This window comes from Danio rerio, chromosome 1, assembly GCF_049306965.1.
Source record: "Danio rerio strain Tuebingen ecotype United States chromosome 1, GRCz12tu, whole genome shotgun sequence".
Taxonomy (NCBI): Eukaryota; Metazoa; Chordata; class Actinopteri; order Cypriniformes; family Danionidae; genus Danio; species Danio rerio.
The window spans coordinates 34,992,501-35,008,020 of record NC_133176.1 but is presented as its reverse complement, the minus strand read 5'-3'; the positions used below and the strand labels follow the sequence as shown (position 1 = coordinate 35,008,020).

Sequence of the window (15,520 nt, the reverse complement as noted above, 5' to 3'; positions counted from 1 at the left end):
CATACATACATATATATATATATATATATATATATATATATATATATATATATATATATATATATGTATATATGTATGTATGTATGTATGTATGTATGTATGTATGTATGTATTTATGTATGTATGTATTTGATTTTTTTTCTATTTTTAAAATATTTCCCAAATGATGTTTACCAGAGCAAGGAAATTTTTACATTATGTCTGATAATATTTTTTTACTGGAGAAAGTCTTATTTGATTTATTATAGCTAGAATAAAAGCAGTTTTAATTCTTTAAAAAAAAACATATTGAGGTGAAAATTATGGATGCACCGATATAGATTTCTTGACCGATATCGAAAACCGATAACTCTTCATGGAGGCCGATAGCCAATATATATAGGCCGATAATTAGAAATAATTTAAAATGTTATATTTTCATACAGCAAAGTTCATAAAAGATTGAACTGCTCTTATGAACTGAATAGTCTATACTCAAAGCAAAACAGCTATAATTTCAAAATTGCAATGTGATTATATAGACCTATATTCACGATTTCACATAAATCAGGATGCAAAAAATTTATTATTTCCTTTTCTTCATAGCAAATTAACATGCAACTTGACTGTTGCATTAAAATGATAGGTTAAATGACAAAATGGGATTTAATAAAGCAAGTTTAATATATTTTAAATACAATGAAAATGAAAGAGCTAAGGACTGAAACCAGCTCAAATGTACTTGAATAAAGTGTGTTACAGTAATGTACATGTGTACAAATATGTAATGTCCAAACGGCTTTTGATGAAGGCCTTTAGCGAACAGCCAAATACAGATTGTATTACTTTAGAAAATGCGGCATAGATTCATCCTGTTTGGCATTTTAGATTCTTTTGAACACATGTAGCTGCTGCTTGTCAATCAGGCAACGCTTCTATGTTCATTCTTGCTGTCAATTGAAGGAAAAATGATAGATGAAAAGTTTATGATAAACAGCTGTGAGTTTCACTCAACTCTGGGTGCAGATTTGCCCTCGGAATCTGATTTTGATACAATTCCTGAGAGCATTGAGCACAGATGACTTTATGACAAACAGAGCATACTATAAAGGCAAAATGTGCGGCTAGTTGAGAGCCCCTATATGCTGGATTCATTGACCGACGCAACTCTACCCCGTGCTGCTGTGAAGGCTGTCAGATCAGATATCAAAATAGACAATGGCACTCTATCAAACATATCTACTATGATAAGGAACATGGTTACTTACTGAGATATTACTGCCCAGCAATACCATACAAGGTAAGGATGGACTTTCCCAGATCCCTTATAGTGCACTGGACAACTCTGAACAAGTTCCACACATGCATGCGCAAGGCAGGCAGTTCTGTATAATTCCGTAATTTATCGGCTTACAGATATCGGCCTAATTTAGACATCGGATCGATAACGATAATCTTAAAAAATATAATTTATTGGACAATAACGATATGGCCGCGGAAATATCGTGCATCCCTAATCAAAATTATTAGCCCCTTTAAAGTAATTTTTATTCTAATTGTCTGCAGAACAAACCATCATTATACAATAACTTGCCTAATTACCCTATCCTGCCTAGTTAACCTAATTAACCTAGTTTAGCCTTTAAATGTCACTTTAAGCTGTATAGAAGTGTCTTGAAAAATATCTAGTCAATTATTATTTACTGTCATCATGGCAAAAATAAAATAAATCAGTTATTAGAAATGAGTTATTAAAACTATTATGTTTAGAAATGTGCTGAAAAAATCTTCTCTCCATTAAACAGAAATTGGGGGAAAAAATTAACAAGGGGGCTAATAATTCAGGGGGGCTATTAATTCTTCAAGTGTATATCTACAAACATATCAATAAAAGTTACTTTGTCAAACTGTAGAAATCAAATGTCGACAGCAGAGATCAAGGGTCCCATAATGCAATTAATAATAATAATTCATTTTATTTGTAAATGGCCCCTTTCTAGCCACCCAAGGTCACCTTACAGCAAGCATTAACAGACATACATGTAACAGACCAAATTAAAACAATTAATAAAACGTTGCCAAACAAAACTTAACTGCATGTAAGAAGTTGCTAGTGCAAACACATCGTGAGTATAAAATACCATGATAAAAGATAATCAAAATCGCTTAAAAAGAAGGGTCTTAAGACAAGATTTAAAAGTTTAAAGAATATCACTGCCTTTTAGGTCCAGGGGAAGCGAGTTCCATAGTTGAGGAGCTGCGAAGCTAAATATCTGGCACCCATTGTGCTTAATCGGGTGCGAGGTGGCATCAGGGAGAAAGAGTTGGCTAATCAATTCATGATCATAAATAAATGAAAAACACTTGTAAATCACAATATACAGACACTGTAAAGATCAATAATGTGATTTTGTTTACATAGTTTTATCAATCAATCAATCAAACAAACAAACAATCAATCAAAAGCAAATCAAAATATTAAAATTTTATTTAGATAGTGTACAGTTGTAGTACTTTTGTTTAAGTGCTTTTTACAACAATAAACATCTTCATCAAATGCTGATTATTCTTTAAACTAATACTGTTAGTCTAAATACTGTTTATTCATTTTTTTTGTTTACACTTTATTAATGTTTTTGTTTACACTTTTACACACTATGAACCATTTGTTAAACTTTATCAAATAGCTAATTCATTATTTGTTAAGCATAAACTCTACATTAACATATCTTATTAAGCAGTTTATAACTGCAGATACAAATGCTGTATTCTTGGCTTATAAGAACATGTATAATGTGCTTAATGATTGTGTTTTCATACTTTGTTAATTATTATTTTTTTATTACTAAATTAAGTATTGCATCATTTACAAAACATTTATGTGAGAGAAGTTGCTGGTTTTTACTGATTATTAAGAATGCGTAAGTAAATGATTAATAAACTATTTCAATTAACATTGTTGTATCTTATTATTCAGGCATACAGTAATAGTTGTTTTATTTGTTAATAAATGCTTTATTAACTCAACTTCATCCAGTTTTGTGACCTACTCTAAAGTGAGCACTATTTATGCTTTATAAATCCCGTATAAATGACAATTAAAGACTTGGTTATATTCTAAACTGAAAAAAAAAAGTTACTTTATTCATTTATATTCATTTGAAGATACACAAATGAAACTGTCTCAAATTAAAATTAAATATTTGCAATCTTAAATAAAATAGAATTACTGTACAGTTTAAACATCACTTAATAACTTTGAAATGTTGAATCTTAATATATTGTTAAATTATTATATTGTTGTTGTTTTATCCCGTTTTATTTAATTTTTTTGTCACTCTTGTTATGCATCAATGTTTAAACTTTACAGTTATGTAACTTTTTAGATAGACTTTTTTAATTTTTTCTGGATCCTTGTTGTAAACAGGCAATATTTTTCTCTTCATTATTAAATCTTTTCACCAATAATCAAGCGATTTTAAATTGTCAACTATGTAATTTTACAGCTGGTTCGAGTTCTATAGATGAATCTCAAAAGATGGATCGTCCATCCATCTCTGTAATGTCTCCGACTAGTCCCGGGATGTTGAGAGACCTCCCTCTTGTACTGCCAGGCCAGCTGTCGGTGAGTGTGAAGAGGGGAAAAAAAATATTTGCAGTGAAAATATTTAGCCCTGTTTTCTCACCTGAACAGCAAGGTGGTGTGGTGACAGCGCTTACACACACACACACACATATATATATATATATGTGTATATGTTTGTGTGTGTGTGTGTGTGTGTGTATATATATATATATATATATATATATATATATATATATATATATATATATATATATATATATATATATATTTTTTTTTTTCTTACATTAAAATATTTTACTGCCAACACTTTGAGATCATTGAAGAAGTGTTATTTCTTTTTATCAAGGTGAAATTATGGTATGATAAAGTGGGCCATCAGCTTATTGTCAATGTTCTACAAGCACGAGAACTGCCCCCTCGACCAGATGGACGACCCAGGAATCCCTACGTCAAAATGTATTTTCTTCCTGATAGAAGGTAAACAAGTTGAAAGTATTGTATCTTAGATATATTGTATTTTTTGCATTTTTTAAAGAGTTATTGGCTTGTATGCAAAGCTGTTCAAAATTTTGAGTCCATAATAAATTATACTTTTACTGAGCAATCGAAAGTGAAAGTAAATGTGTTTGCATTATTGCACAAAATGTTTATTTTTAAATATTCTTTTTTCTGTTCATCAAAAGATCTTGAAACAAATTATATGATAAACATGTTTTCAATAAATTAATATTGATATAATATTGCAATAACTCAAATTGTAATATATTTGACAATGTTACGATTTTAACTGTGTTTTTTGATCAAATAGATGTACCCTTTAATGAGCATTTAGCATTTTTTAAGAAAAGGTTTAGATTGGTGCCCTCAAAAACACTTTTAGAAGTATTTGAAATTTTTTAAATTTATTTATTTTTTTCCCCTTGCACTAGCTCTGTACTGTAAACTTGCTTAGTTTTAAAAATGTATTGTGGGCTAAAAGTATGAAAAATAATTAGGCAGACATTTTATTATATTTTCAAAGCTTAGTTTGGGAATAAGTCAGCAAATTGTAGCAGTACGTTAACTTTTGTAAACACACTATATTCTTTTAGTGACAAAAGCAAAAGAAGGACAAAAACGGTGAAGAAGAGTGCAGAGCCAAAGTGGAACCAGACGTTTCTGTATTCTCACGTCCATCGCAGAGACTTCAGAGAACGCATGCTGGAGATCACAGTTTGGGATCAGCCCAGAGCCCAGGAAGAAGAGAGTGATTTTCTGGGAGAGGTGTGAATTGATCAGTGATCTATATCTAGATTCAGAACCACATATGTGTTGGGGAAACCAGGGCAATTGTAACGCATTCAGTTCCTCAAGTCAGGCTCCTTAAAAATGTGTGTCAGCCTACATTTTTGTAAAACGTAAAACACGTTACTCCGGATACATTTCATTGCAAGTGTCAGATGACAAATCCACTAGATGGGCACTGTCTATATTGTTATGAATCTCAAAAAATGTTACTTAGGGTAACTTTGTCGTACATTTCAGATACACATTCTTCTTGTACATATTCAAACATAGATACATAGATTTGTTGATAATACAGTATATCCCTGTAAATATCATTAGAGTGAAAAGGAACAAAGTTTGTTGGCTTTACACTACCTCATAGCATATATCAAGAAACTGCAATCAAACATTTATTGAAGTATGTTTTTGCAGTTTCACAAAACTGTAAGCTAAACCTGTGTAGTTATAATGCGCTTGTGTTGCAATCAATTCCTCTAAATCATAAACAAGTTAGACTGAAATATCTTTTTTATTTCACTTTAGTCTCATTATCACCTTCTCATGATCTAATTTGTGTTATAAATATTAATGTATGGAGTAAAACATATATTTAAAACTAAAATATATCTCAAATATAAAAAAGTACACTGTGAAAAACATCCGTAAATTAGCAGTTTTCTGTATTTTGTGATTCATGACATAATTTTTGGGTTGGTATTGTATTTTACGGTACAAAAACCTTGTAATAAACTGCCAGTACGTTTTCTGTTATTTTACAGACTTATTTCTTTATAAATTAATTATTATACTTTATATTATTTCAAACTACTAGAATGTCAATAAAACTCACTTTGTTAAGCTGTAGAGTTAAATTCCAACATCAAAAGTCTACAGAGCAGAGATCAAAGCCCCAAAATGCAATTCACAACTGTCAATAAAAAATTAAAACGTGTGTATCACTAAATATGTAAACTGTTAATGAACAGATATTTTTTTTTACAGGGTATAACAAAAAAACTTCAAGTGACATAATTAAACAATACATCAGTATTTACTTTGAGGTAGTGAATATTGCACATTTTTTTCAATGTTACAATTACCCCAAAACACTGTTCACCAAGGGGGTGATTATAACAGCCTGACATTTGCATTTCATTTAATATAGTGTTTTCCTAATTAGTGAAATAAATATGAAGAGTATTATTAAATAGTGCACCTGTATCTGTGTATAAAAAGATGACTTGTTCACTTCAAGTAATCTGTGAATTATGTAGGAAAGTGTCGAACAATTTGCCTCCTGGTTTCCCATACTTGAAAGGATTCATTTCATTTCAAAAAGTAAAACTTCAATGCAGTTCAAGTATTTTTGTGCAGGGCAGTTTTTTCAAAGCATTTTCTGAAGTAATATGTTCTTTGAAGTCCATTGTGTTTGCATGCCTATATGATTTTCTGGTAGACATTTGACTTCTTTTGACCTACGAATAATAATTTTTTTTTATAGTTTAAATCCTTACTTCTGGTTTCCTTTTTTTCCAGATTCTGATTGAGCTGGAAACAGCTCTGTTGGATGATCAGGCACACTGGTACAAATTTCAGACCCATGACGTGTCATCGCTTCCGTTGCCCCAACCGTCCCCTTGCCTCCCGCGCAGACATGTTCATGGAGACAGTCCTAGTAAAAAACTGCAAAGTGAGTATAAGCTGGTGTATTTGTGCTAGTAGTGTGTTTGTGTGTCAATGGGAAAAGTAAAGTAGTTGATGAATTGAAATGTTCTCCACAACCCCCCTAAAAAAAAAAACGCCCTTGTAGATTGTCAGTTCTTTCTTCGGTGGTGCCCACAACTTCCAAACTGCAGTTTAAATACAGCTTCAAAACATACCAAAACTGTAAAAGATCCCAGTCTGGGAATACGGGTCTCCCCTAGCAAAACAATCAGTCATATTCTAAAAATGTATTAGGTTTTTTAAATTACAGATTGTTTGTTGCTAGTTATTGTGTTGTAGTTCAGCACTGCCAGCGTCCTGACGTTTTATCCTAACCATCAGATTATGCTACCAGCTCTGTATTTGAATGGTTCTGAGGTTTGGTTTTGGGATTAGGCAGGTTAGGGCTTCATATCACACTACTACACATTAAAATTTACACTAGTTGCAAAATCTGATGGGTAGCATATTGCGTCATCAAAATGTGCTACCTACTTTTTGAATGTGAGGCAGGACAAAGTAACAAGGTAGGAAAATACGACAGAACACCGGACCAACTTTTAAAAACAATACAATAACGGAACACTTAGGGCCCTCTCATACACCCGGCACAATGTGGCGCAAGGCGAGGGGCAATACTTGTTTGATAGTTTCAGCTTGGCGCATAGGCGTTTTGGTCTAAAAAGGAAGGCGTTCTGAGGCGCACTGCTGGTGTGTTTTAGGATATAACTCAGGTTTTTGAAAACACTTCGTTATTATTGTTCATTTCTGTTGATGTGTAGTGACTGCTAGCAGCTTGATTCTTGAGCTGTTTTACAATTATGTCATTATACAAACATTACGCTGCCTGTTGTAGAGCTTGTTTTCTGGTTATTGATTCAATTTTACTTCAACATTTCCCTTACATGCACATTGAGAAAATTATGTTTTGAGAACAGTTGTTTGAACTGTCATGCTCATTAAATAGTGAGTGTCATTTCATTTCATTAAAAGATGCAATGATTTATTTGGTTTTCATTTGCTTATTGTGCTCGCTTATGCCTTTAGAATTATAATTTAATTCCAGTTTTGCTAATATTTCAGAAAGAGGTTGTCAGCCAAATAGACAGCCTTTGTCAGTAAAGTTCCACATACCTCACGTATGACCTAACACGATTTTGTAAAGCATTCAACTGCTTTTGCAAGCTTTTGTGGTTATACAAAGTATGTAAAAAATATTTTGTAAGAAAATAACCAATGGTTTTACTAGATAAGACCTTTATTCCTTGGCCGGGATTGTTTATAGCTCTTTAAAGCTGATTTTAAAATGCAAATTGTAAAGTTCAAACACGTGGGCACCACTAAAGTTCATTATATGGAGAACATTCCTGAAATGTTTTCTTCAAAAAGCATCAGCTGTTTACAACTGTGGAAAGAAAGAACCATAAGGGGCTTGATACTCTATATAGATTAAAGGCTAGATTTGCTAAGCTTTTTCATGTTATAAGTTAAATAATAAGTAAATAACAAGCATGTAATACCCACATGTACACTGTAAAGTTGGGGAGTGACAACCACATTTAAATATAAGTGTGAATTGTCTAAAATATCTTTTATTGCTTTTCCTTCTATAGCAAGATCTAGAGACACTAATAAGTCTACATGCGTCTCATTCTCTGTGATTTCAAAATGAACAGCTACTGTATAAATAAATGGAGCAAATGATTAAACATTGCAACCATATTAATTATTCATACTCCAATTCACACTGAGAAGAGACTAAATGAGATTACGAAGATATTTTGTCACACACACGGAAATAAAATTGCTATTAAAGCAATTTAATAGCAATTTTAAAGCATCAAAGCAAAAATGTTGAAAGAAACCAAATTAAATTGCCTCGTCTTCACAAGATGAAGAAAAAAGGTCAAATCGTTACATTGCAGTTATATGTTGTTGTTGTATTGTATATTCAGCAGTTGAATTGTATGCTGTGTATGTATGTGTGTGTGCGTGTGTGTGTGTTTGTGTGTGTGTGCGTGTGTGTGTGTGTGTGTCTCAGGATCTCATCGCATCATTGAAACAGATTATGATGATGGTATAACAGTAGTGTCCTCAGGTGGGTGAGGGCAATGAATACTCTGTTCGAAGAGTAGAAACCCAACACAGGCTGAGAGAGAAAGCTAATACAGTGGAGCTGCATTGTTTTTGCACCTATTTCTTACTGTTCCTTTAATCCTGTTTGTTGTTTGCAAGCCCATTCATTCTTAAACAAATGTTTTTAATTGGCACAAAGATGAAAGCATAAGATCAAAAAGTTTTCTTTTTAAATCGCTGTGTATGATTTAAATAGAATAATGAGTTATAAAAGAAGGTTATATTAGGTTTTGAAGTATACGAAGGAGTCTCTCTCCTCCTGTGCTGGGCCATAGAGCGTCAAACTAAACCACAAAAACACCTCACATGAACTATGCATGGACACTGTGGAGGAATGACTAAGTAAGTCAGTCACTCTCTATGAAAACACACGTTTTTATCATAAGACCTGTTTAATTTTGTTGTCAAGCTAGAACAGAAAGTGGTTATGAAGAGATTATAAGAATGTATGACAGCATGAAACAGGATTAAAATGGGTCTTATGACAATGGATGTCACCTCTTTTGCATGCCCTACAAGCTTGCTGTAGTATTTAGAGTGTAGAAGATAAAAAATGCCGTGGCTGATATTTTGATGTTTTCTACTGTGCTCCATGCATATATTGAACACAAGAGTACTGCAAGTCATCAGACCTGCAGGGAACACTGTGAACTGCCATTTATCTTGGATATCCAAGATAAAATCTAAGGGTTGATGTTTGGACAATCAATGTGATTGATATTTTGTCATATTTGCACTAATATAGTTGTTGCATTTATAGTAGTCATGTTAATAAATAGGATTTGATGATGTGTCTACAGGTGTAGTTCCAACAACACAACTGTTTGCCAATGCTTGATGGAATGATGAATATATGAAACATTGAGCTGCCAGAACTAGTGACTGAACTGGGATTTTTAGTTCCATAAACCTGATGATATGAACTGTAACAATGGTTTCAGTTTGATTTCATCCTTTGAAATTGAATGTAATGGGGAATTACATCTCAACATGTTTTGTTACAAACTTTATAGGTTTATGCACAAATAAAACGCTTAGTTCACCCAAAACTGAAGTAGTTCCAAACCTTTATGAGTTTCCCAAAAGAATATAAAAGTAGATATTTTGAAGATAGCTGAAAATCGGTAGCCATTAGCTATGTTTCCATTCAAAGATGCAGAATAAATTTATGCGCAAAACATGAATATAGCATAAAAGACGTGTAAATAAAGCTGCGTTTCCATCCAATGAGTCAATAAGAACTAAATCATTACTTTCTGATTAACTGGCGCCAAAATCAAAAGTAAAAACAGAATTTGCTGCGGTAGGAGAAGCTGCATCAATCTTTTCTTTATTTAATAAATTACTCCTGCCTCAGAAGACAAATGCCGGCATTCAATGAATGCATAGTGGTGTTTGAAGGCATGAGACGTGAAGCACAGATGCTCTTGATTCTGGAGGTAATTAATAATATAATAGCAATAATTACTAAAACATTTTTGATGTTTTTCAATTTGCTCAGCCTGCTGGTTTGTCAATTTACACACATTTTATTTGTTACATGATCTCTTAAAAGATAATCACATGACTTTTTTAAAAGGCATACTGGAATTTGTTCAATAAAAGTGTTTCCATCGTAGTTTAAACACTGCTTTTCTAATCAAATAAAAAGTTTATCCTACTCTGTTATACTCATATGTTTTCTATGTGCTTTTTAAAAACATATGCGCATCTTGCTGTTTATATCAACTGTTATCTAAAATGCGCATGAAAATAGGTGGATGGAAACATAGCCATTGACATCCATTGGAGGAAAAACAAGTACTATTGAAGTCCCAGGTTCCCAGCTTTGTTTAAAATTAATTATTTTTTGTTCAACAGAGGAAAAAAGGTCAAACAGCTCTGGAATAAGTGAAGAGTGAGCAAATGAAGACAGATTTTTCAGTTTTGGTGAACTATTTCCCTTTACAATTAGAATCACTGATGGCTCATTTTAGGCATTCAGAATTAGTTGTTTATTTCAGTAGACAATAGCTATTTTAATAATCCATCAATTGTGTATTTTGATATGGCTGCGGCCGGAAGTTATTGAGAATAATTATTATTATTTATTCAATTTCCCGTTGATTGTATTTTATTAATGTCTACCCCTACCCCAACCCTAAACCCAACCGTCACAGTAATGTAAAAACAGATCTGGAGTCTTCTGTATTAGTATAGCTGATTAACCATATGGATGGATGATAACAACCTTCTGAGCCTACCACTTTGCGCAGAAGGCCCGAACTGTACCATATATATCAACTGATAACCACTGAAAACGTCCATTCAATTAATTCATAACATTTGAATCGGTGGTTAGGCACACAAATCGTGCTGAAGAATGTAATTTTCTCTAAAAGCAGTTTGTCTAAAAGCAAAGATTCAAAAAAATTTAATATTTTTACCTTTACCATATCCACTTTGTATTTTTTACAAACCATTCACATATTTGTCATAAAAATATTGCACCACTCACAGTCCAGTTAACGTTTAAGTTCTGGATTAAATCCGAACCAATCTATAATAAAGACATTTAATAATAAAATCAGTTTGACTTTTGTAATAGTACAATCACACTGTGCTTTTTTCTGCTTGTGTTTTTTTTCTAGCATGTGTAGATGAGTAGCAATTGTTCTGGTACTTCAGCACAATCTTTTGGCATGAATTGTTGCAGTAGTTTTAGAAATGTGTGAATGTGTGTGTTATTGTAGCTCTCTAATGTCTGATTCTGTACAGTTTTGACTGAAAGCAGTGTATGACACAGAGTGATTGTGTATTAAAGCAGCAGAAAGGACCTCCAGAGACAGAGAGAGGTCAAGCACATTGACTGTACCTGAGAGACAGGCGGCCATACAGCATCGCTCGCGGTCAGTTTCTCCGCACAGGGAAGACCAGTGTAGAGCCCGCTCTCGACCCGCACACATCCCTATGCAGAGGTAAGACTAATAAAATAACAAAATTACAGTGAAAAATCTATTCCTGTGATGCATAATTGCTTTTTTGTTAAGTAACATCATATGATTTTTTCAGAAAATACTGTAATGTTATAATATTGTATTTATATATTATCAGTTCATATTCATGAGCAATTCTTGACTGAATAAAAAAAGAATATATATATATATATATATATATATATATATATATATATATATATATATATATATATATATATATATATATATATATATACATGTATATGTAATATTTTTTATTGATAATGAAACTTTTTTTTTATATATAAATATAAAAATATTATTTTCAGTTTTTTTTTTTTTTTTTGCAGTAAATAGAAATGTTTGTCCTTGAAAATAATCAGCATATACATATTACTTTCTGAAGAATCATCTAACACTAAAGTGTGGAGTGAATGGCTGGTGAATTAAATTACATTTTGAAATATACAATAATAATCAGGGTCCAAATTACAGGACGGTTTGGGGGGACTGACCATTATAATTAAGGCTTAATCCCCCGAAAGAAGTCAAAACAAGATGTGTTGAGGTCAGCCTTTTGAAACTGAGAAAAAAATCACTCTGATCTGTATTTTAAATAATAATGTTAATCATTAAAATAATAGATATCCATTTGACCACCCCTATAACGGTTCCTACCATTGTGAGTGCATAATCGCGCTAATCAGTCTGAGAAAAAAAGTCATTCAACAGTCTGAAGCCGGCTGACTTAGACGACCAATAGACACTGTATGACTTCACAAGACTTGGAGAAAACCATGTTTTTTTCATAAAATAGGTCTTTATGAAAAAAGACCCCCCCCCCAAAAAAAACCTGATTGTCAATGTATAATTCGCACACTGATAATAATAATAGCTTTATTGTATTTTTATCAGCAAAATGCAGCCTTGGTAAATGGAAGAGACTTCTAATGTTATTCTATTAATAGAATAAAATATAGATTTATTTATTTAATTATTATTATTATTATTATTATTATTATTATTATTATTATTATTATTATTATTATTATTATTGATAATAGCAATAATAAAAATGTTACTGCTTAAAACTTCAAGGAAAATCAACTCTGTGCCAAAGTAATAACTAAAGTATAATAAACTGAATGGAATTTTTTCACTACATGAACTGTATTACTGATCAATCAAGTTGCAACACAAAAGCTCAGAAATGACAAAATAACATGTCAATTAAAAAAAAATAAATAAATGACATAATAATATTATGTAATATATTATAATAGTAAAAATGTTTGTACAGTGTCCATTTCTTTCATAGGGCCTACTGTATTCATAGATGCATTATCATGCAGAGGCCCTACTTTCTTTCCTAAGTGTTATAATGTATGAATGTAGTGCCAGAGGTGATAACGGTCCTGTGAAGTGTCTTGCCCCTCTAGAGGATGATTAATGTGTTCTGTACGACTCATCGCCTTTCATCCTCTCATCAGGAGTCTGGATGAGATCCACCAGAACCGCCATCATTCCTACTCTCCCTCCCATTACCACGACTCCCACCAGGAACATCGATCCGGAGACTCGGACTATGAATATTCAGAGGACAGGTATTACTATTTTGCCACTAGAAATGCATATTTAATAATGTATGTGGTTTAGTATACTTGCAGTTTATATAAATGAGTACTTTCTATATCAGACTGTATCACTTTATTAGTGTCTTTTATTAATTTTTATTAATGATAAACAACGTGAGGAATCTTTGATGTTTTATGAAAGGAAGTTTAATGTGATTTTTATACTGTGCCAACAAAATCTTTTATGCTGTTACTCTAAATACTAATACTACTAATATGACTAACAGTCATGGTTTTTAGTTCATTTCCATTAATAAAAGTACAAATAATGCTAAATACATGTCTGTCGTTTTTTTGTTACACATGTTCCTTTTTTCTTTCCTTTGGTTTTCCTCACCATCCTCTTACTTTTCTTTTATGTTTGGTTGTCAAACTGTCAATGTGTCACCATCAACCGTCAACAACAGCGAGGTCCTGGAGATGCACAGATCAATCCGAGGTGGGAGTGCTGAGTGCCTGCATACAAACAGGTAAACAAAATAATTATATAATAATCCAAGCTTAACACTGAAACGACCTAAATTTCTTTAACTATTACATTAGCTATAGCAATCATTCTGACCATATGTAGGACTCTGTTGAATTAATTAGGTTTTTTTTTGGTATTTCCAGTTTTTTGGTGGAAATAGGCTCATTTTATAACTTCCATTGAGTTAAACAGTTGAGTTTTACCATTTTTGAATCCATACATCCAATCTTTGAGTCGGGCGGGAGAAGCTTTTGGTTTAGAGACCATTTAATTAGATTCGACCATTAGCATCTCACTCAAAAAAATAAACAATAAATAAAACAAATAAATAAAAAAGTCATTAATTTTTCTATACCTTTTCCTAAACCTTGACTCTTTTACATTGTTGTACTAAGACTGATGGAAAATGGAAAGTTGCTATTGTTTAGACCATATGGTTAGGAACTACAGTCTTATTCTCACTGAATAATAATGGATATTATCTACCTGGGGGCTATTTTTAGGTGCTACGTAATATCACTGCACATGCATGCTGCAGCCATGGTTCTGTGGCAAAGTTCCATTATTATTATAAGCTATAATGAATGTGGTTAGAGGATATAGTTCCTAGCTATATCAACCCTGGAAATTGCAACTTAATAGAGGCCAGCATATTCAAAGGAATGGGAAAAAGTAGCAGATGCTGAAATGTATTTAGTCAATATGACCGTTATGGGCAGTCAAGGCAGAAATACCCAGAGCTCTTTTGTGTTTTGTTATTTTAATAAATTAAAATTAAATTAAAATACACACACATTTAGGAAAAGTCAAGTAATTATAGTTATATGGGTTTTATTTCAACAAAGTTATTAAACTTTAAACAATGGTCAAAATGACTGCCTCTGTAATTCTAGTGTTAATTTAACTGTATCCCATAATCCTTTGCATTTCCATCTTCTTTAGTCCTTTGTAGTTATGTCTTGCTAATTAGAGTATGTGTATTTGATGCATAGAAAATTATATAACGCAATTAGCATAAAGCAAGCGAAACATCCATAAATCACATACACATTTGGACTGATGCCGACTGAGAGAATTTCACAATGAAAATAGGCTGTATTTATTTTTCAATTCAATTATAATGTCTGTTTATAGTCATGTTCAATTTTAGCTTCTGACTTTTGATTTGTAGTGTGAGGAACTGAGATACGGTGCTTATAATGTTGCCTAAATCATAATATTTTAGAATGAAATAATAAAACATGACTTTTAGACCAATTTAATGTATATATTTATCTATATAATGCAGAGGGGTATTGCACAAAAGCAGGATAAGAAATTAAGCTGGGATTTTGAAGTTGGCTGAATATAGCCCTGGCTCAGTTGCATGAAAGCTGGCAAAATGAAGCTAAACTAATTAATTACAGAACTTGCTACAACTAACCTGTCTAATGAAGACTAACAGTCAGGTTAAGATTAACCTTAAATTAATGGCTAATAACTGAATTATTTTCTCTGTAAGATACTTTATGTAAATTCACCGTAAATTACTGTGAGGTACTTCATAATAACAATAACTCTAAATATTTCTATATATCAAAAAAGTGAACGTACTAGCATAAAAGCTTATGTGTATTAATTTCTATGTTGAATAAAATAAAGAGTGTTGGAATTCCTATAACTAACGTGCAAAAGATAAAGCTCGTTTTACGGTAATTTGCTGTAATCATGATGCTTGCCTTAATATTTACAATACAACTCTGAAAACAAGTAAATTCACAGTTAAATCCTGTAAAGTGATACCAATGTA

At 32.1% G+C, this 15,520-nt stretch overlaps 1 protein-coding gene across 50 annotated transcripts in view; it reads left to right on the top strand.

The window, feature by feature from the left end:
* rims1b (regulating synaptic membrane exocytosis 1b) overlaps positions 1-15,520 on the top strand; it is a 143,121-nt gene that overhangs the window by 75,421 nt on the left and 52,180 nt on the right. For 24 of the 50 annotated variants that reach the window (XM_073952276.1, XM_073952300.1, XM_073952272.1 and 21 more), the window contains 8 exons: positions 3,486-3,604; positions 3,912-4,042; positions 4,657-4,828; positions 6,368-6,521; positions 8,577-8,633; positions 11,475-11,628; positions 13,119-13,232; positions 13,670-13,732. In XM_073952276.1, the coding sequence (XP_073808377.1) occupies positions 3,486-3,604; positions 3,912-4,042; positions 4,657-4,828; positions 6,368-6,521; positions 8,577-8,633; positions 11,475-11,628; positions 13,119-13,232; positions 13,670-13,732 (964 nt within the window). Of the gene's footprint in view, positions 1-3,485; positions 3,605-3,911; positions 4,043-4,656; positions 4,829-6,367; positions 6,522-8,576; positions 8,634-11,474; positions 11,629-13,118; positions 13,233-13,489; positions 13,733-15,520 lie in introns of all 50 variants that reach the window. The other 26 variants (XM_073952355.1, XM_073952337.1, XM_073952310.1 and 23 more) reach the window with 4 other exon arrangements.